At 44.0% G+C, this 25,224-nt stretch overlaps 1 protein-coding gene across 4 annotated transcripts in view; it reads right to left on the reverse strand.

Annotated features, from left to right (window-relative positions):
• Positions 1–1,687: 1,687 nt before the first annotated feature.
• The window catches only part of CNBP (CCHC-type zinc finger nucleic acid binding protein), a 50,445-nt gene continuing 26,908 nt past the window's right edge, over positions 1,688–25,224 (reverse strand). For 2 of the 4 annotated variants that reach the window (XM_075695585.1, XM_075695586.1), the window contains exons 5-6: positions 10,435–10,613; positions 1,688–5,647 (exon numbers count right to left, since the gene is read on the reverse strand). In XM_075695585.1, the coding sequence (XP_075551700.1) occupies positions 5,533–5,647; positions 10,435–10,613 (294 nt within the window). In that variant the 3' untranslated portion in view covers positions 1,688–5,532. Of the gene's footprint in view, positions 5,648–10,434; positions 10,614–22,072; positions 23,320–25,224 lie in introns of those variants that run through there. The other 2 variants (XM_075695587.1, XM_075695588.1) reach the window with 2 other exon arrangements.

The raw sequence follows: 25,224 nt of genomic DNA on the forward strand, positions 1-25,224 counted from the left end.
ATCAGCAACCGAACTTATCTGCATAAAAGATCAAATTTCAATATAGCAAAATTTTAGTATAACGGAGCAAAAATATTTTACGGACTTCGTGATATAGAGGTTTAACCATATATTAAAAATTCTGCAGTCTTAATTTTTAGAGATTGTACAAAAAGAAAGCCTATTGGCTTCGGGATCTAAGAGTTGCTCTAAATTGCAAGGTTCAGGGGAACGGTGTACCATGGCACCATAGGCCCATAGCTGGCATGCAACGTGTCGCTGTTTGTTATTGGGCTAGTTGGTCCATACTTGTGGCGAAATAGGTGATGTCTAAAACCCAATCTCTATGACATGTTTCCAATTCCCACAGTCGCTCCAGCACGTGCAGGCAGCAAGAGCATAGCCATCCAGAGGGCACCATGTGGATGGCCACTGGCACCCTCTGGCCACTGGTGCATGGATTCAAGATTTGGACGCAACCTTACTATATATAAGGTTTTGTATCCTGTTCACATTATTTTTCACCCCATTACACAGTAAAAAAGCTAGCATGCAGATACGTAAAGCACGAGCACATGCTGCACTGTCAAACTTACTTCCACACTGCATTGAAGGAACCACATACCTGCTGCGGTTGCTTAGTGGCTATGGTGTTAAGCTGCTAAGCGCAAGGTCGCAGGATTGAATCCCGACCACGGTGGACGCATTTCAGAGGGGGCGAAATGCAATAACACCAATGTACTTAGATTTAGGTGCACGTTAAAGAACCCCGTTTGAATGAACAATTCTTTGCAATTGTCTTACTTTAGTCTCTGATCTGTCTCCCTTGTTCTTTCCTCTTCCCTGCCAATCTTTTCATTGTTTTTCTATCCCGTCCTTTCTGAAGAGTAGGTAGGTGTGGTGCCCCTTCCGGTTGCGATTGCCAGCCTGTCTTTTGGTAAATGTAGATGGTCATCCTACGAAAGCTAGTTGTATCAACAAACACAGGTTAAACGTCCTTGCAGGGGTGTGCTCTCAGTCTGTTGAATGGAATGTCACGTAAAGTTGGACCTTGATATAAACTATTAATGTTTACTATTTCTTTCACAAAATCTTTGAGGGAATGTTGATGCTGTTTGATGGAAGAATTCGGAATATATTCAGGTTCAGATATAATACAATCGAAACACAGGATGTTGGGCCCTGGTTCGATATTTTCCTTGTGTGGAATTCTGTGCTAAAATTGTCAAGTTGCTTAAAGCCATGTTCTCAGTAAAAGCAAGGCTTGGTACATTTCATAGCATATCTTATTGCTTCAGCTTGTCTTGGTGTTTGCCGTTAATGTCCCTTAAGCTTCCTCAAAGAAATTTATTTAATTTAGAGAGTTTTAGCATGTCCAGTATTTGAGCAAACACAAGCGCACTGGGCGTTTTACTGGATGAGTGGAGGTGCAAACGCGAGTGGCTTGCATGGTGCAGCCACCTGGTGGCACAGAGTTCAACCAGACAGACACAGCTAGTATTGCAGTAAACAAGTGTACTATTTTACTTTGCTGCTGGTGTAAATTTACGGTAGCAACGTCATCACCTCATTTGCGAGGAATTGCAGAAGGCTCCAAGCACTTCGACCCAGTGCACATGCTTGTGACACTAAGAGAGAAGTCAGACATAACACTTTTTTCTTTTTTGGACCTTTTCCAATCCATTTTTATTCATTTTTTTTTCTCTCATTTCACATCCCAGTTTGTACACCTTGATGTCACTGGATAACATTAGATAGCACAGGTCTCCTCTGTGATTGGGGTTGCATGAATGCCCCGAAAAACAACGAGAACAAAAATAAAACCGAAAAAGGTACAACGACAGAAGGCTCCGGCTGCACGCGAGATAACACTGTGGACGTTCCAAGATGGCTGAGCAGCCCAGTCACCGAGGTCTGCGATTTACACGACTGGGCAACTTGCGACAAAGAAGAAAGGCATTGCTATACACTGCCTCTCAACTCCTACTGCCTGCCGCTTACATTGACAAAACTCGCAGGCATAAAGTTTTCTAAGCATATCACATAAAGGAGTTGCTCACAAGTAACAGCACGCATTGGGCTGCAGAACTGGTAATGCAACATCATCTAAATCTGAGCCAGCTGGGACGTAGCAACGATTAAATGAGCCGAAGGGAGAGTATGCACGGAAAGAACCAACGCGAGATCTCAAAACTGTTGATGCCGATGGTCACTGCTCTGGAGAAAACAAATTACCTCTGTTTAATGCAGTGCAGTTGCTTACAATCTAAACTTTAACCCAACAAATATGGCTGCCATTAGTCAGCTGTACTGGAAGGCCTAAATGTGAAATTAAATGGGGGGGAAAAAATGCTGCCAAGTTTGTGGTAATTGTAAGTTGAATGGATCTGCAGAAAGAAGTAACACAAATGGACAATGCACACCAAAGTGTAGTGAAGCCTCATAAACCTCTATGCATTGTCACTTAGTCGCCACTTTCAATAGATCAACTATTCCAGTAGCAACTGCCTTTAACTGCTGGAGACGTCCATAGGGGACACTGAAACATCATTTTCGGCTTATTAAGAATAGTGACAATGTTTACAATTGCTACAACTTACTATAATAGTTAGCAGATGTCTTGACCTTTCATGTTGGTTCTGGGCATCAATTCAGTTGACCAATTACGAACTTAAAATTTTTTTTCAGCTCGGTAATTTCAAATTTCTTCTACTCAGCTGACCACTGTCAACCATGGTTTGTCAGTAACAGACTTCAGATTGTAAGACTACATAATGTGAGAATGAAGGCAATTTGTTTCCTTCAGAAACGGTGCCCATGAGCATTTTTCATTACTTATCCAACTGTGTTTTGTCACTTTGGGTGCGCTACTCATCTGGCTTTTGTGTCAAACAGTCAGGCTCACTTAGGACTGTTCTGTGGCTTCAGAATATGTCTCGTCGGAGACTCCACCAAACGTGGCAATGTGTATTTTAACACATTCTATGTTCGCAATGTGCACCTGCCCACACTGGTATCACTAGCTTAGCATTTGCAAAGCTGTTGCCATAAGCACTTGTAACCACTAAGCGGTGCAGACACTTTGCTGCCCAGTTCATCGAAGACAGCTCTCAGGTTATGCATTTATTGCACATTGGTATCGCTACCCCATAGTGGGAGGTGCAAAATGTGATGTGTTGTTGATGCTACCACCGGCAATTTTGGGAGGAAGTAACAGCAATAAGGATGCATGCTGAATTTGCACCCATCATCGGTACGTTCGAGACTCTTACAAATGTTGAACAACCTCTTCGTCTACTACCAAAACGTACTGTGATGCGAATGGCTTGCTTCTGGTGTCATCAATGACGCAGCTCACACGGTATTGGCTACCAGCCACTAAACATATGGCAACACAAATGCACGAAAGCGTTGTCATTCCACCTTTCAAACCACAGCCAGGCATTCACAAGTATGCCAGTCATGTAAACCTCAGCCAAGATGTTTCTGGTGCGCATCTTGATCCCGGAGTGAGGTATACTTTTTTTTTTTTTTTGGTCGTAATATGCAAGTGCTTGTAAAGAAGACTAGTGTTTTGTCGGCTGAGACATGTACGTTCCCCCCCTTCCTCCCCCCCCCCCAACCATACTTTTCTTTCAGTTGGTGGGTGTCGTGCAAAAAAAGAAAAGGAAAAAAAACCAGAAAAACGCAGGGTGCTTAACTGCGTCTCTACTGAAACTCTGCCTCTGGGATGGAATCCAAACAACCTCAGATAACTTGTGATGAACCAGCTGTAAATATCTCTGGGAAACTTTCTTTTCTTCAACAAATATTTACACATTATATTATTTATTTATATATATATATATATATATATATATATTATATATATATACTCATGCCTCCACCTACACAACGTGCACATTGCAGCATCAAAGTACAGTTTGAGGGAACGGGCAACGCTCAACAATTCAAGGTGTGGTGTGTGTGCGTCCACTTAATGGCCGTCACAGATCTCTGAAGCCTTTGGTCTTTCCCTGGAGCTGGGCCCCTCTTGTCACTTCTTTTTTTTTTTCTGTTACGAAGCTGTAACGCAGCACGCCCTACAAAAGGTACTCTCAAAAAGACTGGGTGCGGGAGCAGAGTTTGTCAAAAAAGCAGAGCTTCCTGGGCAAACACATGTAACACGCTCACACCAAACTAGAACAGTGCAGCAAGATCAGATTGCCAAGAGCCTCTACCCCCATGCCCAGAAAAGCCCTTACCCCTCCCCCAATGAAAAAATTCCAGCTGGAGAGGAACCCTCTCTCTCTCTCTCTCTTTGAGCGCAAGTGTCACGTCATCACTCTATCTCGTCTTTCCTTTTTGTACAATGCTGCTCGAAATCTCACTTTTGTACACCACCGATCCTTGGCATTCTTCCTCAACGAGGGGGTGGGGAGAGTTGAGGAAACAACAAAACCTATGGGCCCGCACAACAAACTGCGGAAGCAGAAACAAGCTATCCACCCCCTCCCCTCGTCGAGATTACGCCTCACGGAAGGGCAAGGGACCATCCACCTTTTCTCACTGTTAGCAGTACAAGTTACACGGTCTTTATTCAACAAAAATAAATAATGTTTCTCATCCCCCCCACGTCACTTACTGGTCTTTGTTGCCACCTTTCCATCGCCACGTTTCAAAATTCAAGAGACTGCACGCTGCTTTTCACACTATTGACATTCCTGCAAAGTTTACTGCATTCCAACCTTGCCATGACACATCAATGCTTCACAGACGAAATGAGACGGAAACCAAAAGCTTCTGCAAACCTGCATTGGGACTACCCTGTCCTTCAGGATAACACCCCTTCCTCGCTTTCTTTAAACTCTGCTCAAAGCAGAAGTCTCTCAAAGAAACACTTCGGTACACCTTCTTTTCACATTCTACAAGGACTTTGATCAACTGTGCGCATGCAAAGCTTTTTTTCCCCATTCCTGTTGGCTTGACAAAGGGGGGGAAGAGAGAGGGGTCGAGGGCACTGAGAGAAGCTTACAGCAGAAACATCCCCACAACAACGTCAACAACAACAACAAACGATGGCCCCCACAGGATGCCTGCTCCCCCGCTGGCCCCCTCGCGATTGTGTCACAGAGAAAAGGGCAGGAGCCCGCCCCCCTCGCAAATCTGCTGCGCCTGCCAAACAAACACAGAAGAAGGAACACTCGCCACCATCGTGGAACAATGGTTAACAACAACAATAACGGCAAGCCAGCCCCACCAATGACCAACACAGACCCTCAGCATCTCTCTGACCCTCATGCCAAATAAACCAACAAAATTCCACTTCTGGGCAATACTTGGGTCAGGAACCTTGCTCTCCATCCTTCCTCGCCTTACAAGTGACAGCATGTTGCTGCCAGTGTGCGATGCAGATGCAAACGGGGCTGTTGCGCAAGCAGCAGAGAGGGTGAGGGAGCAGCTACTTCTTTCCCAAGAGAGACGAGTGGGAGAGGAGGGCAGGGGCAACGGAACTGTCCGTCGCGCATCAAAGGTGGCGCTGTGCAGCGGCTCGAACGGCGGGAGGAGCGTCTCTCAGGCCTTCATCTCGCACTCCCGTGCCAGGTGGCCCACCTCACCGCAGTGGTAGCAGCGGTTGTTGGCGCGTGTGGACCGGCAGTTACGTGCTATGTGCCCACGCTCATTGCAGCTGCAATTTAGGAAAGGGAGGGGGTAAACGATGCAGTGCGTGTCAAGACAATGCAAAAAACACTACATCGGGTATCTAATAGGCAATGAGTACTATTAACTAAGGTGTACCAACATTTATGGCCCAAATGGCCAACTTGGGAGTCTGGCCAGTTCTAGAGTTTGCCTCATGGGAGTGACCAGTCCAATAAACTGGAACTGATTTTTTTTTTTTTTTTCAAGTGCTACCCATGATGTGTGACAGTAGCCGACCTTTATTTATGCAGTGTGTTGCTTACTTTCCCAAATTACACATTATTAGTGCAAAGAAAGGACAAAGTTACGTTAACATGTTGGCAGCATTTAAGCTAGTGTCTTCACTATCAGCCCAAGGTTAGCAGATTTCTGGGCATAAAAACCTTTGGGCTATCATCACCCATAGGTCAGCATACTCACTAACGAGCAAACCCCCCTCCCCAAATCATAATCACTTTACACTCATCTCATAGGCTTGAGATTGAGCGTCAACGAGTGAAGAAAGGCGTGAGTGGACGTGAGGATAAACGAGAGTGAATATGAGCAGGGAGTGAGTGCCAGTTAATGTGGGTATGAAGAAAAGCCGCTGACGGTGATTTTAATCCGCAGGGGGACTTGTTGTTGGGCTAGTTGGTGTCTGTTTAATGACATATTGCAGTGCAAAGGCACAATCACAAAGAATACACACAGACACATGTCACTGGCACCCATGACATGTGTCTGTGTGTATTCTTTGTGATTGTGCCTTCGCATTACAATATGTCATTAAGTGACTTTAAGCAGACCTGAGTATATGAGCATGAGTTACTACAGTCAAGTGTGAGTGGACCTGATCATGTAGTAAGTGGGTCGCCGGTGAGTGAAAGTGGACACGAGTACAAGCGTGAATGGGTGCAGGTAAGTGTTAATGGAAGAGATCATGAGTGTGAGTGATTGTTGGTGAGTGTAAGTAGGAATGAGCAGTAACGTTAGTGAGTACCGACGAGTTTGACTACATGTGTGCGATTGAGTACAGAGCCTGCAAAAATATTGGTGACCGAGTATCCGCTTATTCATTGTAAGGTTCGTTACAGCGAGACACAAGACATGGACAAAAGGAAGGCATAAAACGACACGGCGCTGACTGGCTAGCATATATATAGGTGCCAGTTCATAACCATGACCTGCACGAGACACAGAGATACATCGAGGCAACTTTGACCAACTGACGCATAATCAAAATCGACGTAGGTAACGCAGTTCCTTGTCATGAAGAGCGACAGACGGTTCACTGATACATGCCTTTTCACTAATCTTTGTAGTGTAAGCCTCAGTGATTTCCCTTGTAAATTGGCTCTCGTGTTTATAAATGACATTACTTCTTTTAAAATAGGGGCGACAACCGCACAACTTGCAATGCTCTGGGAGATTAAGTGGCACAACCGCTTGAAGAGATAGCTCATGCTCCCTCAAGTCGAACATTCACACAGCGCTTCGTTTGTCCCATGTACTCTCTCTGTTGATAGTGCACCCCTTTACTTCCTTATCCTTCAGCATATTATCAACTAACGGGCATATGTGACCTATCTTATGTTTCGCAGAAAAATGAACATCAATGCTGTACCTTGAACCAACGTTCTAAAGCCCATGCTTCAACTTGTGTACATACGGTACTACTGCATTTTTCCTTTCTTTCTTCTAATTTAGTTTTACCACCTTGGTCATTTATGCTCTTGACACCACAAACCATACTTTCACTCACAGATTAAATAATCATTTCGGGGTAACCAGCGTCCAGCAAACGATTTACCTGATCAGAAAAAGCAGCCTTCGACATATGAAAACACGACTTCTTTAATGCAGCATTTAGGATAGTTTTCGCTATAGCCCGCTTCACTACCTTAGAATTATCGGATTTATAGTTCAAAATGGGCATAACCGACCTGAGATCATATTTTCAGCACGCATGATTTTTACCAGAGGTTAATCTTATTATCTGCGAAACTTATTATGCCATACGTTTTGCCTGTGTCTTGTGTTGTGCTGTAATGAACCTCGCAATGAATCCCAACCAACTGGCCCAACTTGCCATCTTGATCTGCTTAATTTGCATTCTGCCGACCTATTTCGTCATCCCTGTGCTGGTGCTGGTAGCTTAGGCAAGTGTGAATGTCAGGTTAATATAAACAGTTACTAACTAGGGATTGCACCTTTAAAACTCTTTTTTGGCAAAGATGTGTAATTTCACACATTGCTGGGAAATTTGGTGTCTGTAGCTAATTGTGGACGAAACAAATAAGAGATGTTCAGAGCATGAAACTACAGACTACACTGGTTCAATGAACCTTTTCCAGGTAGACGTGCGCGCATGTGTAGTCGCGATGCAATCATTATTGGGGTTGTCCACACTCTGCAATGTGGGTGCAGTAGGACGTATGAACATGGGCTGGTGCAGTGGCGTAGCAACCGGGGGGGCCGGGGGGCCGTGGGCCCCGGGTGCAAGGGGCCAGTGGGGGGGGGGGGGGGGGGGGGTGTCATATACGTCTGAAGACACCCGGAAATTGTCTATATCCTCTCCTTCCTCGACTACACCCGAGGGGGGGGGGGTGACAGAAGACCTATGGGCCCCAGGTGCCAGACGACCTAGCTACGCCACTGGGCTGGTGGCCCGATCAAATATGCATGTAGTGCACAATAAACGAGAACAATAGAAAGCAGCTGAAAGTTGGCGGTAGGTGTGGCCCTGTATCCCTCTTTTGTGCACGTGCATTGCTCACTGCAACGAAGCAGGCAATGCACTGCATCAGCACAGACAGATCACAGCTGCCTTCTAAACACTGCTCAACCAGTGCACAGTTTGAAGGAGCAAGTCACAAGAGCATGTACACATACGCACAGAACATGACGGCACACGAACCTACTTGCATGCTCAATGCAGCTAAAAGAACACACACGGTCAGACCCATTGAGCCACAACGGTTAGATCCACAGTTGCGTTCTTGGCAGCATCCGCAAGCGGCACTTTCATGACGTAGAAAAGGCCCATTGCAGAACTGCCAACTTATTAGGCGAGTGTATGCAAATGCCGTGTATGTATTCTCTCACATTTCACGTTGGACTTGCATGGTGTTTTGACTGATAGGTCCTTTTCTATAAAGCTGTTTGCAAACGTGAAACTGTGCCTTGTGTTTGTGAAAAGCTACAAAGTCACTGCTTGAAATGTTTTTTGAGGTAATGCAATATATTGCTATATGCACTGCCACTTCTGCACTTTTACTCCGCCTTCAGTGTTGTCATGTTTGGTTTGTGTCTGGTATAAAACCGTATTTTCAGCTCTTGAGCAAGATACGCTAGCAGTATTAGACTGCTATTACACCACAAGCATTGTAGGTTTTACCACAGCAGATCTATGTTTATCAGATGAAACCAATGTGCGTAAGCACATTCTGAAATTGCCACGATGCTTGTCAGATGATCCAGAACATGTGATGGCACCTCATAAATAGGAGGCCAATAACCAGCTGTGGTGTTTGACTCAACACCTGCAGACCCATTTAAAAGTTTCCATTCATGAAGTTCTCATCTACTGCCTGCCTATATCAATCACCTCCATATGGTGCACGTACAGTGCTGTCCACTGTTAAAGGGAACACACGAATGTCGATCCCGTGCAAATTTTCCCCTCTGGCAAGCGTAGAATCCCCCCCACTTTGCAGTAGATGACTTCTGGTTGGTGGTGCTGGCACCTTTCTGCACATTGGTACAGGGCATTGACGTAGCTTCAGCACGGTCGTGCAGCTGCAGCGCCAACAGAGCGAGAGCCGCAAATTAGAGTGTTCCCTTTAACAGTGGACTGCACTGTACATAACGAACACGCAACGTTAATTTTGTAAGTCGTATGTGGCGCTAATGAGGACTTGTATTCATATTCCCAGTGCGAAGTTGAGGAAGACATGTACTAAGAAAGAAACAAAATAGACAGGATGAGTGCTGGATGAGTGCATCTGATGAGTGATGAGTACTATCTTGTTTCTTTCTATGTGAGCGTCTTCTTCAATGTTGTGCTGCATGTATGAATGCAAGGCCCCCTGCAACCAACTAGCCCGCCTTACTACCCTGGCACCAATGTGGGTGTTTTAACTTGGCATAAGCAGTTGTTAAGTGGGCCTTGTTGTTCTTCCTTGGCAGTGCACTGAGAGACCTGTGGATTTAATTATTACCGCACCATGAAAACAAGCACCACACAACACATTGTTCGTTTTCGTGAATTATTACGCATTAGCTAATACTGCATACCCAGAAATATTCTCTTATTGCTCTTCCCAGGCAGTGCTAGTCTCGACAACTCGAAGCATGACGACTCACTGTTCTGTGCCCCCGCGATTCGAATTTTTGCTTGATTACACCTTGCTGTGCGATCTGCCATCCTTCTGGTTAGCCCAGATGGTAGAGCGACTAGCCTGAAAGGCATTGGCACCTGGTTTGATCTCTGGGCAAGGATGAATTTTTCTTTAACTGTGAGGCTTTCTTTTTCAGAAACCTGTATAAGTTTCTTTTGCAGCTGTGACTACTGTTGGGTGGATGACGAATTTTCCCTTTCATAATTCTTCCTCTACCTTGCAGGCTTCTTCAGAACTGATTAGTGCTGTCTGTCATCTCTGTGAAATGTTATGCTAGCTGAACCAGTAGTTATAGTTATCATTACCTTCAGGCACGAGGGATTTTGAGTCATAGCTGGAAAGCAGACAGGATTGGTGTCAGCAGACAGAGAGAGAGAGAGAAAGGCCCTCTCACCGGTAGCAGACGTCGGCGACCGCGTCGTTGCCTCCTGCCTCGGGGCAGTCCCGGCTGATGTGTCCCAGGTGTCCGCAGTTGTAGCACTTACGGTCATCCCGCTCGCTGTTGGGGCAGTCTCGGGAGATGTGGCCCAGCTTTCCGCACAGGTAGCACTGGAGAGACAGGCCAGCACCACTCTTGTGGGGAGGAGGGGAGAGCAGCGCTTTCGAATGAGTCCCAAACACAGGAGAAGAAAGGCAACAAAACAAACGCAAAAGAGAAACGAAACTGAGGCAAACACAAGAAAGAGGATAGTGCAAACTAACGAAAAAGAAAAAAAGTATGATAAGATTCTATGACGGAGGGAATAGCCTCTTGTGCAGTCTCCTTCAGCAAAGATTTATGAAAAAGCACCACTGTGCAAGGGTGCTGCAAATAAGGTACACACACAACACTTCAGAAGCTAGCATAAAAACATGACACTTTGGCTGAGTTCGTAGTTCTGCTGAGCTTTACTGAATTCTTAGTAGTACTAGAAAGTCCTGTCACAATGTATGCCTTCTGCGTCTGACACTGCACCTAATGCACGGTACCAAAAGGAGCACAATGTAACCGAACCAACAGGCTCCCTCAGATCTTGAGGTGAAAAGGACTGAGATTTCCCACCTACACAAAATATCGTAAAACAAAATAGTATTTTCTCAGGACAATGTAGAGATAAAAACATACTCTTCCACTTTTTTTGCATGCGTGACACTTATCTCTTACTGCACACTCCTGGTCCAAAGCTGCGACCCGCAACATGTTAACACTGACCCACATTCAAGCTACCCTGTAATCATGTTGCCAAGAAGCACTGCATAAGAGGCCTAACTTGACACTGCCACAACAGCCATAAGTTTTCCGAGCACTTTGCAGTGCAAGGCGCACGTGGAAAGTACAAATGTAGTCTGACACGTCGAGTATTGTCTTTAAATTTCAAGTGAATTACTGCACCCTGCAACATCCGCACACCCGGTTATCTGCAATACTTAAAGGAGTACCAACACATATATTCTCAGAAATAGAAAAATGCTACCACATGCTCCTCATACATGTAAAGAGATGACACTCGGTAAGTGCGAAGGTTGTTAAACACATATAAGATATTTAAATTTGATGGTAAAGCTTGCTCAGAAGCGAATTTTCCGAATTTTGAAATGGAGGACTCGAATTTTTGTTGTTTTAGTTGGTAAGGACCATTAATTTCAATTTATGAAGCGTGGTCATTACTATGTGTAGACACCATATTTTAACAACTTCTTTTCCTGCGCCACAGAGTGCTTCCAGGCAGTGGTCATTCTGTGGCTCTGCCTGGTGTCATTTGACATTTATTGTGACATCATGGCACAGAGCGAAATTCGCCGACATTGTGCACTTATGATGGTGTTGCGAAAAGTTAACAAAAGCATTTCACTCACTACTCGCTGTGGTCACGCTGTAGCCACAGTGATCACAAGTACAGAGCAAGCCAATGTGTCATGACGTTACGACATGCCCACCTCCTGGGCATTGAAACTAGAACAGGTTCATCGAAAGAAATATTATAGTAGACTATATAGGGCACTTACACACTTGCCACTATTTTTCGAAGGCTTAGAGGGTATGGACCTTCTTTCAATGCAAACAAAAAAAGTCAAGTCAGGAACATCATGTCAGTACTCCTTTAAACACTGCAGGTCTTTTACAGCGGAAGCCAAGACTTGCGAGAAGGCACATAGACACAAATAGCACTGCTAGTTCATTAAACTGTTGCGACAGGTCACCACAAACGAATTTAAACAAGGAAAATGAAGGGAAAAACCAAATGACATTACTGCAAAGAAATAACTGGCAAATAATAAGCAAAAATGAACACATAATAAGCAAAAAATGAACACCCCAGGACTTGGACGTTGACGTTCCGAGCCAAACTATGTCCCTGAACCTTCAGGTACACAACTACACAGTGGATTTCGAAGTTTCAAACAAACGAAGTCTGTATATTGCCAGGCCTGTGACTGTGTTTGCTAATGACTTTCAAAACAATTTGCATATCCTGTTTTATCTTCAAGACAATGCAACAACAGTGTTTCCACTTGTGAGGCCAAGGCATCATTATTTGAGAAAGTCATAAATACTTTACAACTATATAAAAGTTGGCAATCTTATGCTTGGAGGCAACTTTTTCCTACAGTAAAAATAAGGTGACAGCTGCAAAGTAATTATTAGGGCATAGTAATATGCCTGCTTCTGTCACATGTTTTGCTGCTTCCATTGCACCAGTCACTGGTTTTCCAAGGCAGCATCTAGCATGTGAATTATGTGTAGTACACACACATAGCATATGCACAGCATGTGTAGTAAAGCAAGTCTTCAATCGACTTCTAGCTGCTAGAAAAGCTTGTCATATTAAGGCATGGCCAGTTTTTAAATAAGTTGCCACAACCACTGTCAAAAGACAAGCAAGACCACTTGAACTTTCAGTGCTGTGAAGTCTTCGCTGTGCTGTGTCACATTCGTAGAACTTCTGGCGCTATAAATTTCTGAAAGATGAATGCCATAGTTAGTGACAACAAAGAATTCCATGCAAATACAAGTTGTACAGGTGAGCAGGCCAATTAAATTTGCTCATTTTCGAGACTTCACACCAAAGGTCAACTACTTTCAACGTTGGCATTCTGCTGGTACTATTTTTTGGAGGCACACAGGGCAAGTGCAGTGTAATTCTGTGGGCCAAACTTGTGCTGTATTCTGAGGTTGTCACAGGGAATACAGAGTTTACATCACTCTCCAGGTGCTTTTGAGCAGTGCAAGTGTAACATGAAGTCAACTGGACAGAATAGTGTAGCCACAACTGTCACAAGAATAATAAACTATAGGGAAAGGAGAGTGGGAGACATTTTGTGGATCTGGATTCTTAATAAAGAGGTACTACGCACTCAAGTGAAGAAAAACAACCTAACTCGCACAACTTGAAAATGAAACAGAACTGGCAAGCAACACTATTTCAAGGACTACACATGCATAGTGAAATGAAGCCAGTGTGCTTCTCTGCTAAGATTTCAGAAGCACAGGAAAAAAGTTCGGCAGCATGTTAAACTCCTGTAACATGCGAAGGCAAAAGCCTGCTGCACACGTGGTAATGCATTGTTTTAAGATCAGAGGGGTCAGACTAAGACATAACAAGCTGCAGTGTGAAGTACACGCGTGGCAAGCCATTGTCTGAGAGCTCTGGCCACCTCTCCACGTTGCCATTTCGCATTGTCGCATTGCTGCTTTCGCAGTTAGGCTTCTTTGGCTCGTTTTCGATGCTTAGCTGTGGCTTCGCGCGCTTATATAGCAGGGTCAGACTCTCACAAATGACAGTCCTCTTCCACTTTACGCTACATTCTCTCAGCAGGGGAAAGCAGCATTCGTAGTCGAACGCCTTGCTCCTGCCACTTCGCATGTTGCACCTCATTTCTTGCTTGACAAGCATCCTCGGCCATACAGACTTCCTAGGGGAATATGCAATGTTTTATTGCTGTTTCGTATGCTTGTTTTAAGCTTTTTTTTTATTGAAACATATGCTGTTCTGTGTGTTGCATAGGTTATTTCAATAAATGTATGAGCCATTGCATTTTTGCTTGCTTATGGGCCGGGCCATTGATGAGCCATTGATGATGATGATCATTTTTGTGACACTCAACTAGACACCACTTTAAGGGGATACGAGCCATTGCTTATAGATTTCGCCTTAATAAAGTGGGTCATTTATTTCTAATTCGATATGCCTACCGAACGGATATTCGAGAAGTTCTTGGAGAATTTTTTAAACCTGGATTGAAAATCAATATATTAAGTATAGGCAGATTCGGATGCTATACTGGCAACTGGCAGCACTTAAAAAAATATACATGTGCAAATAAACAAATACCACAGCTGTGCTAGGTGAAAACGCGAGAGGTGGCAGCCATACTGCAGAGTCAAGCAAGGATAATGGTTGACAGTGGCTTCGTTTTTACTGATAAAGGTTGTATACATGCGGTTAGTGAGTTTTACGAGGTAGATGAATGTCAATGTGGCTCCCACAATGACACTGCTTTCAATTACAGCATGCAACAATGTGTAGTCAGCACTTCTTTCAATGGTCACTACGGCTGCCGTTACTTATGGGTTTTCTCACTGGTCGATTTGGAGCAGGATTTCTTGCTCCATGGCAACGAATCCTAATTTCACTGGTCAATCTGGAGCAGGTTCGCGCTTTCCGGTGGTCGTTTCGGATCAACTCGCTCCGCACCGGATCGCTCTCACTTGCTCCGCCACCGAGGCGCGGAGCTATTTCCGCCACCGAGGCGGAAATAGCTCGCGTCACTACCGTTCTCAAGCGAAATCGGTACCTAGTGGGTACACCCAACACTGTGTTGCTTCGCGATGTGGCTGCGTTCGGTGCTACTGTAGAGCTCGTGTTTAGCGATGAGAGCTTGGACGGACAGCGATTCAGCTTGGAATCAGCTGTTATGACAATAGCAGCTGATTTAAGACCGTACAAAAAATACACCTGACTTCTGTACCCTGTTTGGTTTATTTCTGTTGGTGTGCTGCATTTGTTATGCACCTTGTCTGCCAGTACTTGGGGGTGCAGACCTCGTCAAGCCTGATTTATGGCTTTTTGTCTGTACCCACCAAGTGTCTTTGACACTGAAATAATTGATTGATTGATTGATTGATTGATTGATTACAAGGTGACGCAGGTGCTGTACAAAGCCTTCTATGTATCTTGTCCATGCACAATCCTTGCGGGTGCTGCATAGAAATGACGGACTCTGCGACTGTCACGGTCAAATTACGCACAGGGGACGGCACCTTTGATTCCTGTGGAATTGTACAGTGCGAAAGTTGGTTTCTGGAACCGGTTTGTGTGATGTGTACGCAGACTTCCTGTGTGATCCCCGCGGAGCATTATTGCGCTCCGCTGGCCGATTCGGATTTGTGAAACCAGAGCACTCGCTCGAGGATTTTGGCGGCTGCTCCAGATCGACCAGTGAAAAACGCCATTAGGAAAAAGGGCAATGTATAGATACTTAAAAGATGAGGGAGGGGTGTTAGTATTATTGGTGAAATATCCACTACTGCCAACAATTACCAAAAATTTGCGAGTCGATCTTATTTAAATTTTGCCACCACAAGCCGCTCATAGCCTATCTCTCAGTGGCTGCGAGGGAGACTAACAAAGGGAACCTAAGGGTTCAATTTCTAGCCAAGTCACGACGACATCGAGCTAGCAAATGAAGTCAAGAAAAAAAAATTGACATTTTAAAAAATTGTGCTATTGAAGTAATTCAAGGAGAATGCTGAATGTGCGATAATCCTATCAATTTTTATAAAAGAGAAGGAAAGTCAAAGTAGAAGAAAAGATAACTTGCTACCAGTGGAAGCTGAACTGACAACCTTAGTCCAACACACACAGTGCTCTCCCAATGGAGCTTTGGGTGCAGTTGAAGAAGCTCAGGAGGCTAAAATATGGAGCACTGCGCCAGTTAGGATGTTAACAGACCTGCCTGCCAACAACCTGTCCGCCTTGTCCAGAGCGACCCAACAGCATATTTATGTATCCATCCGCCCACTCACTCAACCAATCCAGCAATCAACCAATCAGTGCTACAGTTTCAAGTGCCACCACCTCCATTACGTACATTTTGTTGTAGACTTTGTTGATTTTGTGTTTCAGCATGTGCAAATTATCCAAAGATTGTTTGTGGCAGACAGCAATTCTGTCACTTTAGCTGGATTACTTGAAGAAGCAGGTGCATTATTTGCACAGCAAATCACAATATAAGATTTGGCAAACATGGTTTCACCAATCAGTCCTCCAACTATCTTTTTTTTATTTTGCAGCTGTGGAATTCAAGCCAGTCAGTGTTCATGACATGTACATTTAATGCAAATATTAGGACAGCACAAGCTAAATATTATTAGCTTATTTATGTCTGCTGTAGAACAAGGGCCTCTCCCAGCGATCTTCTATTGCTATTGTCTTGCATAAGCCAATTCCATCATAGGCCTGTAAGCTTTCGTAATTAATCGCATTACCCGATCCTCTACCTTGGCGCCCACTGTTACTGTAACAGGCCACTTGTCATTTTCTCTGCACATTACATAACATACCACTCTGTATTCTCCTAGACAATGAAGTAACCCTGTCTACTAATGTCATGCCCATCTTTTTTCATTCATTCCATTGCTCGCTACATGGTCCATAGGTTCATCTCAAGACACACTGCGGATGCAAGAGATACAAGATTTTTGAATAATTACAATAATCATGAACAGCAGGTTGCCATTATCCCTCAAGAGAAAAGTGTATAACAGCTGTACTCACGTACGGGGAAGAAACCTGGAGGCTTACGAAAAGGGTTCTACTTAAATTGAGGACGACGCAACGAGCTATGGAAAGAAGAATGATAGGTGTAACGTTAAGGGATAAGAAAAGAGCAGATTGGGTGAGGGAACAAACTCGAGTTAATGACATCTTAGTTGAAATCAAGAAAAAGAAATGGGGGGGGGCATGGGCAGGACATGTAATGAGGAGGGAAGATAACCAATGGCCATTAAGGGTTACGGACTGGATTCCAAGGGAAGGGAAGTGTAGCAGGGGGCGGCAGAAAGTTAGGTGGGCGGATGAGATTAAGAAATTTGCAGGGACAACATGGCCAAAATTAGTACATGAGTGGGGTAGTTGGAGAAGTATGGGAGAGGCCTTTGCCCTGCAGTGGGCGTAACCAGGCTGATGATGATGATAATACTCTTGCCACCTATTAGCATCACATCAGCTGTTATTCTATCATTTACTACTGTTTTCCCCCGGACCACACTTAATTCCAAGTGCTGCCATAACACACATAAGGAGGAGGAAAAGGAAGGAAGGAATGGTAGGGAGGACAACCAGACACACGTCCGGTTTGCTACTCTACACAGGGGAAGGGGTTAAAGGAAAGAAAGGAGAGGGAGGGAAGAGGGTACTATCAGTGTGAATATGTGCAGTTGTCCACAACACATAAATCTTCAAGAACATTGGTAAGCTGCCGTAATGCCTGCCATAAGTGCTCTAACCCATATTTCATTAGTCTGAAGACCTCGTGATCCATGATTTTCCTGTTGGGACTTTGCCCAGATAAGAAGACTCAATAGATTGTCCAACCAATCACAAACTTTTGTGCCCTTGGAAGGTTACTGAACATTACCAGTCTTTTACATTTAATCTTCAACATACCCTTACATTTTGACAATTCAAATTTTCATTCATGTTTTAGATCATTTCGAGCATTGATAAACAGGACAATGCAATTTGCAAACTATATAGGTTGATTTCTTATTAATTCTCATCATTCCAAATCTAGCAACTAGAGTACTCCTTTACAAGCATGCTGCAAATAACATAGGGCTTCATCTCAAGACACATTGCGTATGCAAGCGATGCAAGCTTCTTGAAAAGTACAGTACTCTTGCCACCTTATCAGACCAGTGGTTATTCCATCATCTACTGATGTTCTTATCGCACTTCCACCAGACCCGCAGGAAAGAAACAAGGCATCAATTCCTCAGAGAAGTAAAAAGGTATAAAAAAGCATTCCTAAGGGGGACACTCTTTCTGGCTGCAAGAAAATACTGTACCCATTACCTGTCTGTCCCACAAGTGAGCTCGTTGCCCGACTGACCACGTGTGACAATATCAGAGCCCCTTTTTTACTGCCGCAGAGTGGATGTCCCTTTTTAAGTGCTTATTGCTAACTATACCACTCATCGCAGTAATTAGCTAATATATCCTGTCACCTTGACTTGTTTGCCGGAACTAGCCACAGTTGCTATTTACCTGCACTATGGTTTGGGGGCATGATATGGAGCTACTGAGGGTGGCTAGGATGGGAGCTTGCCTTCAGCCTTAGCCGTATGCAGAGTGTACACCATAACCTTTTGAGGGCATGTTTCTCTAAATTGACTGTAGTCAGAGTATTCCTACTATACAGACACAGACATGCATCAAGCACAAAGTTGCTCGATTTTACAATAGCAATGTATGCAGTAAAATAAGTAAACAAAATGCTAATTTAACCCGCCGTGGTTGCTCAGTGGCTATGGTGTTGGGCTGCTGAGCACGAGGTCGCGGGATCGAATCCCGGCCACGGCGGCCGCATTTCGATGGGGGCGAAATGCGAAAACACCCGTGTGCTTAGATTTAGGCGCACGTTAAAGAACCCCAGGTGGTCAAAAATTTCCGGAGTCCTCCACTACGGCGTGCCTCATAATCAGAAAGTGGTTTTGGCACGTAAAACCCCAAATATTATTATTATAAAATGCTAATTTGTGAAATGTGATTGCTTAAACAATTAAAGGGGCCCTGAACCACCTTTCATCGAAGTGTAGAAAGGCATTTGAAGTAAAAATAGGCTATTTCAGAAACTCTTTGCCACAAAAAGTACTTCAATGCATTCAGCAAAAGTGGAGTTATTTGGCAATCAAACACGGCCTCCAATGTGCTCCTGTTCCTTCTTCTTTGCCTTGAAGTGCAAAGGCTACGGCACAGTGGAGCGTGCCCACAATGCTTTGCCTTCAAAATGTCACCGTGGCACGCAGTTCAAATTTCATTTTGGATGTTAGATGTCACAACTTCCGCCTTTGGTGCCTACGACGCACTGTACATTAGCCAAACACGGTTGTCCTCAGTGAGCCGCAGTGTGCATAGTCAGTGGACTCGTAGCAGCATCCCACGGCGACCGTGGTATCTACGCCGTGTAGCCGACCGCAGCTTTATATCAGCTATCAGCTAATAGCAGACGTCTAAGGGAATTATGAAATAAAGTGTCCGATGATGAAATAAAGCGTTCAGAGGAGAGTGGGGACAGGGTCTTCCGTTGAAAAGAGAGTGTTTGAGAGAAAGGCAACTTTGCAATTCGCTTGCAAGCTCCACGTACCACATACGACAGCAAAACTTGGACAAGATCTTCATGGCAGTGTACGCTACCCGCACGACTATGTTATTTCACCAAGGCCAAGATTGTGGCACGATTGGTCGCTCAAGTAACGAAAGAAACCCCAGGCAATCCAGCTGAAGCGCTGAAGTGACGTACGAGAGGTTACTTCATAAAACCTTTATAAACAAAAAAAAAACAACACGCGTGGCATAGGCCATCACACAAATATGATGAACTCCACATCTCTCCCTTGGGATATGTTTGCTTGGTACAGTTAATTTTGTTCTATTATTTACTTTGTGAAATGTTTGTGATTACATAACGTTGCAATCAGTATAGATACAAATTATGTTACAGTACACTGAGTTAATGCATCTCCTTAGTGCTCAGCCATAAACACAATCACTGTTTATGCAGACCGACATGTAGCTGCAATATGAACTTGGAGTAACAATTATTATATTATGTGCTGGTTGGTTTCATGCCTTGGAGTTCCAGCATTGCCTTACAAATGAATCAAGGTGTTTGGACTACAAACAGTGCTACAAAAGGACTAGGAACATTTAGGCACAGACTCTGTGTAATGCCCGTCATGTGAACATATTTGTGGTTAAGCTGAACTTAGCCTATTGCTTTTCTAGCCTGTTGCAGTTATGCCCAATCACAAGGAAAAAATAACAGCACTTATATATGCAGCATTAAGCTCTGTTTCAAGCTCCCGTATCCACAATTAGTGTGTTCGTGTAAATAGGGTGAAACACCTTGAGTTTTGTATAAGCTTCTGACAATGAGTGATACAGCTAGAATTGATACCTGTCCAGGTTTTCATAGGCACAGTCAGTCTTTACAGATGCTGTTGGTCACCAGTTCAATCTGCCCGCTGACCACATATTTGACGGTTTCCTAGTATTGCCTGAATGAACATCCTAAAAACCACATCTTGAGAACAAATGCGTGTTACTGACCACTTGTAACATAGAACTGATACATATCGCTACGCGCATAATTGTGCATGCCACAGCAGTGCATCAAAACCACTGATGAAAGTAGTATTTAAAATGTGTTGCATTCATACTGAAACAGTACCGGTTGGGTCTGTGCTGCAAGTTTGAATACATAGTACATTTAAAATTCTTTAGCAGAACCAGTTCGAAAGTGCACGGTTATGCGAGTGCTCTCACTATCAATATGTTTTCATGTAGCAGGTTCACTTTTTCATAGTTTTTATTTATGTTTTACATCAGGCATATTTTTCAAGTGGCTGGATTCCTTCTAAGTATGCTAAGCATAGAATTGATGTTATCACATCTGATGTTCATGTAAGGAGTTCTCGGATAAAGCCCACATTCCATAAACTTGACAAAACTCGCCAAAGAACTGACAGTCCTTAATCCCTTCTGCGGCTGTATGGTTTTCACAGTTCTCAAGATGAGAGAAGTCTGGTCAAATTGGACAAAATTGGTGCCTGAGAAGGATGGGCATAGAATAATGTCACAATGCTTGTAATGATGAAGAATTACATAAAACTGCTTTAAAAGGTGCTCTTTTCAACATTTACAATTGTACTGCCAAGTGCTAATGATGCATGACAATGACTTGGCACCAATACACCAACTGCCTCTTACAACTTCCACTATGGCCAATTGTATTGGCCTTTGGACACAAGCTCTCCTCCTCCTACAAATGAATACAGGTGCTTGCACATCAAAGAGCAGCTGTGATGACAAGGCTTGATGTGAATAATTGTAGTTTGTTTTTCTGATATTAGTATTTTAATGTTTGCTTTCTTTGCTTGCTGTTCACAAGTCAGCAATGATTGCTTTATATGTCAAAAGCAGTTTGAACAGTTGCTATCAGGTTCTCACGTGCAATGCAAGAATGGCATGAATTTGAAAAAGCCTCAGGCAAGCAAAAGCATAAAGCAACTCTGTAGGTTCCCAGCTGCATTTTAAAGAACAATACCTGTCTGAAGTGTTCGCAGTAGCATTGCTTGCAAATGGGTGGGTATTTTACCTCATTTCACAGCGATGTTTTAACAGTCATCAGAATTGGGGGATGGCAGTCTGCATTGCCTAACTGATAAAGGCAGCAGCACCAATTTTTTTTTTCTTCTGCTAGTTTTGCTTATTTTGTGCACACTGTTTTCAGCAGGTTGCATTGTCCGTGTGTTTTAGGCACGTTTTCATTCTAAAAGGCATAAACCTGCTGGTAGTTAGCGCTGCCGCCATATCCCTTGCCGTTTTAGCCTTAGCGTTGTTAGTTCTTATCATGGTGAAAGACACCATGCAAGAAATGTCTCCTGCAGTGTCAGGTCTCGTCGCTCTGTGTGCCACAGCGACATCAACTTTAGTGCCATTGGCTGTTCACTTTTCTTTGTGTGCAAAGAGTCCAATGACTGCAATGCATAGGCATCGATTGACCACCTCCAGTGTGCCATTAATTCACGAACTCTCTTGCAGTAGGATTGCTGTGAAGGTAGCTTAAGTGACACCTACTTCACTCATGCGCATGCTTGAATATGGTGGCGTGCTGCTGCAGGCTAAGAGCTACTAAGCCTGTTGTGGAGAAAATTCAAGCTTTAATGCAATGGGATGCCTCCATACATGCACAGAAACATCAGCATGCCCACAACTACGAACAGTTTCAACTGCTCTCATGCAAAAAAAGAAAAAACGAAACTGCCCTTCGTTTTCTTTTTTTTAATCACTCCCACTTTATTTTATCACCTGAGCGAACAAGAAAATAGCTCCTTTATGTACAGCCAACGAACCACAACGCACAGCTTGTCTTTTCTCAGTGCAACACAGCCAACAAGTGACGAGGAAAAAAAGGCAGCCTACAACTTTGTGCAGGCATTAACAGAAAACTACGATATCTAAATCTTAGAAGCAAAGAGGAAGAAACTGAAAGCAAGGGAGAGAGAGGGGTGTACAGAGGGGAGAGAAAGAACAAAACATACTGCACCTCTCTTTTTGGCACTAGGAACTACTGAACTCCATCTCGAAATTAATGGAAACAATAACCATACAATTAGAAAAACGACACCCGCAACAGTACAAGGTTACAAGTCTGCAACAATAAAAATGAACGCTTTCGAACAAACAAAACTGCCAAATTAAACATAGCAGTTACAGCAGCATTTGGCTAAACTGAACACCTGGGCCTCCTTTTAAGAGCGAAGTCTTGGGCCAAATATTTTTAATACATATCTATTTTCCAAGTTATGGTGCTGAAAACTTGCAGATATATAATTCTGTGCAATTTTTTCCGAATACATTATCTATTTTGGTCTCATTGGTTCCAGTATGCCAGTATGGGGGCGAAGGACTCCCTCAAGCCATACTTGAATGGCTTTTCCCTTCACCTCCCATCACATGTATATGTGATAAACCAATAAAGAATCAATAAATAAATAAATCAATCAGTTAAAATATTATATAAACAAAAAATAGGCCTCATTCAGAAAATGTGTACGTTTTGTAACACAATTACCTGCATCCAGCTTTCAGCATTTTAACTCAGAGAATGAAGACTAAAAAGAACCATTCTTTTTTTCTTTGTGTCTAATTCCAAACTTGCCCCTTAATAACATGCACAAAAGAACAAAAAAAATTTGAAAGTAGGAAACAGGTTCTCAAGGAGCAATTTCAACAGCGAGGGTGATACGAAGGAGAGCTCAGTTTCTGGGAAAGGCAGCAGCCGGAGAACAACACGCCGCCATCTCTCCATAGCAGCTGGGACAAGCAGCAGGGGGAGGCACGCATGGGATGGGGAAGGACGAGGAAGTGTGCGAAATTCCGTTCCCACTCTGTGCACGAGAAAAACGCTGCCGCCGTCGCGGCCTACGGTGATGGTGGTGGTTCGTCTTGGAGGGGGCTCCCGTTCTCTAAAGAGTCGACCCTGCCGCCCCCCGAACTCATCATTCGGGACGCTGAAATGGGGGGGCCAAAGTCAAGAAGTGAGGAGAGGGGCAAAAAAATCAACCTTTTTCAAGAAAAGTCGGGAAAACAAACAAAAATCCACCCCCGAAATCAAATCAGCAACCACAATCAATGCCACCACAAAGCATGCGGCATGCAAGAGGACAAGCCAAGCACAGGATGCATGTGTGTGCAAGCCAGAGTGAGAGACTAAGCTGTGGCCTGCCAGAGACAGAACACACACAAGTACTTAGTAGAAGACAGAAAATTAACCGCTGGTCATTTTGACCACTATTATGCCATTTCCCCCCATGGTCAATAACCTCATGAGAAGTCATGTAATGTTTGTCTTTCAGAACTGTGCTTGCGAGGACCAATCATGAGCTGCCAGAACTCTTTAGTTATTGAATGCACATTGCAAGTCTGTTTAATTCGTCTCTGCTAACTGAACTAATTCAAAAGGGGCTTCACTTCATACAGATGTCCCCATTGGTTTTACAGCAAGGAACTCAAGAGGCTTTAAGGAGGTGTCACCGGGGGTCACCGGGATCATGCTGTACCGTAGTGTAGATAGGTCTGTTCACTTTGTGAACTATCATATTTTCCTATCATACCCCCCTCAAAATGGCAGTTTATGCGAAATATATATATATATATATATATATATATATATATATATATATATATATATATATATATATATATATATGCACCTGTTCACTCAGTGATTAAAAAAATATACAGTGATGCTTCACTTTGCGAACGCGGGTGATGCGCAAGCAATGATATGGACACTCTAGGCACATTTCTGCCATCATGGTCACCGTGATGTTCGATATAAAGTCCAAAGGTGATGAGATTGTACCCGTGCGCCGTATGCTGTATGCGCAAGTGAAAGCGTGCGATGGTGAGCCGAATCGTACACGAGGGAGGAAAGCGGGAAGGTAGTGCGAGAGGGAGGGTGGCTTGTACTTTAGAGCAACCGCATAGTTTGCGAAGCGGTGCGTACCACATCTTGAAAGTTATCTGCAGATGCGACGACTTCTTCAGAGTCGGTTGACTAGCAGTCGGCCTGCCGCCGCTTGCGTTGCTCCTCTGTCCTTCTCGCGCAGTGCTCAGCAACTCGATCACGAGAAGAACCCGCTACCTTAATAGTACGCACGCGACCCGTAGCAACTGCCAGAGAACGCCAACCCAGCGCACTTCGCGTGGCCATAGCATGTAATCTAATTTCAACGGCAGTTTTTTTTTTTTTAATTATATAAGTTCAATAAAACCCACCGATGAAAAATTCAGAAAAAAAAAGTGACTTATACATTGAAAAATACAGTAATCAGTTCTTGCCAGTTGAGTGGCAGTTCTTGCTTTGGCAGAACTGGCATGGCACCACACCATCTGCAGAAGCCCTGCACTACCTCTCAAACGAGTGCAAGCAATCCCTTAAATGTGTCCTGCCCGAAGCCTGCACTGTGCGAAACGAATAGCAAAGTGCAGCACCTCCGAAACTAGCTCAGGAAGTGCCGGTAAATCAAAATGGTGCGATACAAATCTTTAGGAACAGACACAGTGTAACAAATGCCGTTATAGGCGCTTCCAGATAGGCACTACCTTCATGCTTCCCTTAAAAAAATCACTTATCACAGTGTCACACACAGGCACCGCTGGTTAACTTTGCATTTTTCATGAATACGTGCATCACTCAGAGATGCAGCAGACTCCAGGGATGCACAGCTAGCCTGGCTGAAAAATTATAAAGCTAAGTGGATGCACAGTCATGCTCCTTCCGCTCAATCAACTCGGCAGTGGAGCAAGGCTACCGTTTTAGGGAGAAGAGACACTGCGCCTGATGTCTCTCAACTCTGCACTAGAAGAGAAGCCCCCAAAGTCTTTTATTTTTCACAATTTTGGCAAGTGGT

Source organism: Dermacentor variabilis, chromosome 6 (assembly GCF_050947875.1).
Source record: "Dermacentor variabilis isolate Ectoservices chromosome 6, ASM5094787v1, whole genome shotgun sequence".
Taxonomy (NCBI): Eukaryota; Metazoa; Arthropoda; class Arachnida; order Ixodida; family Ixodidae; genus Dermacentor; species Dermacentor variabilis.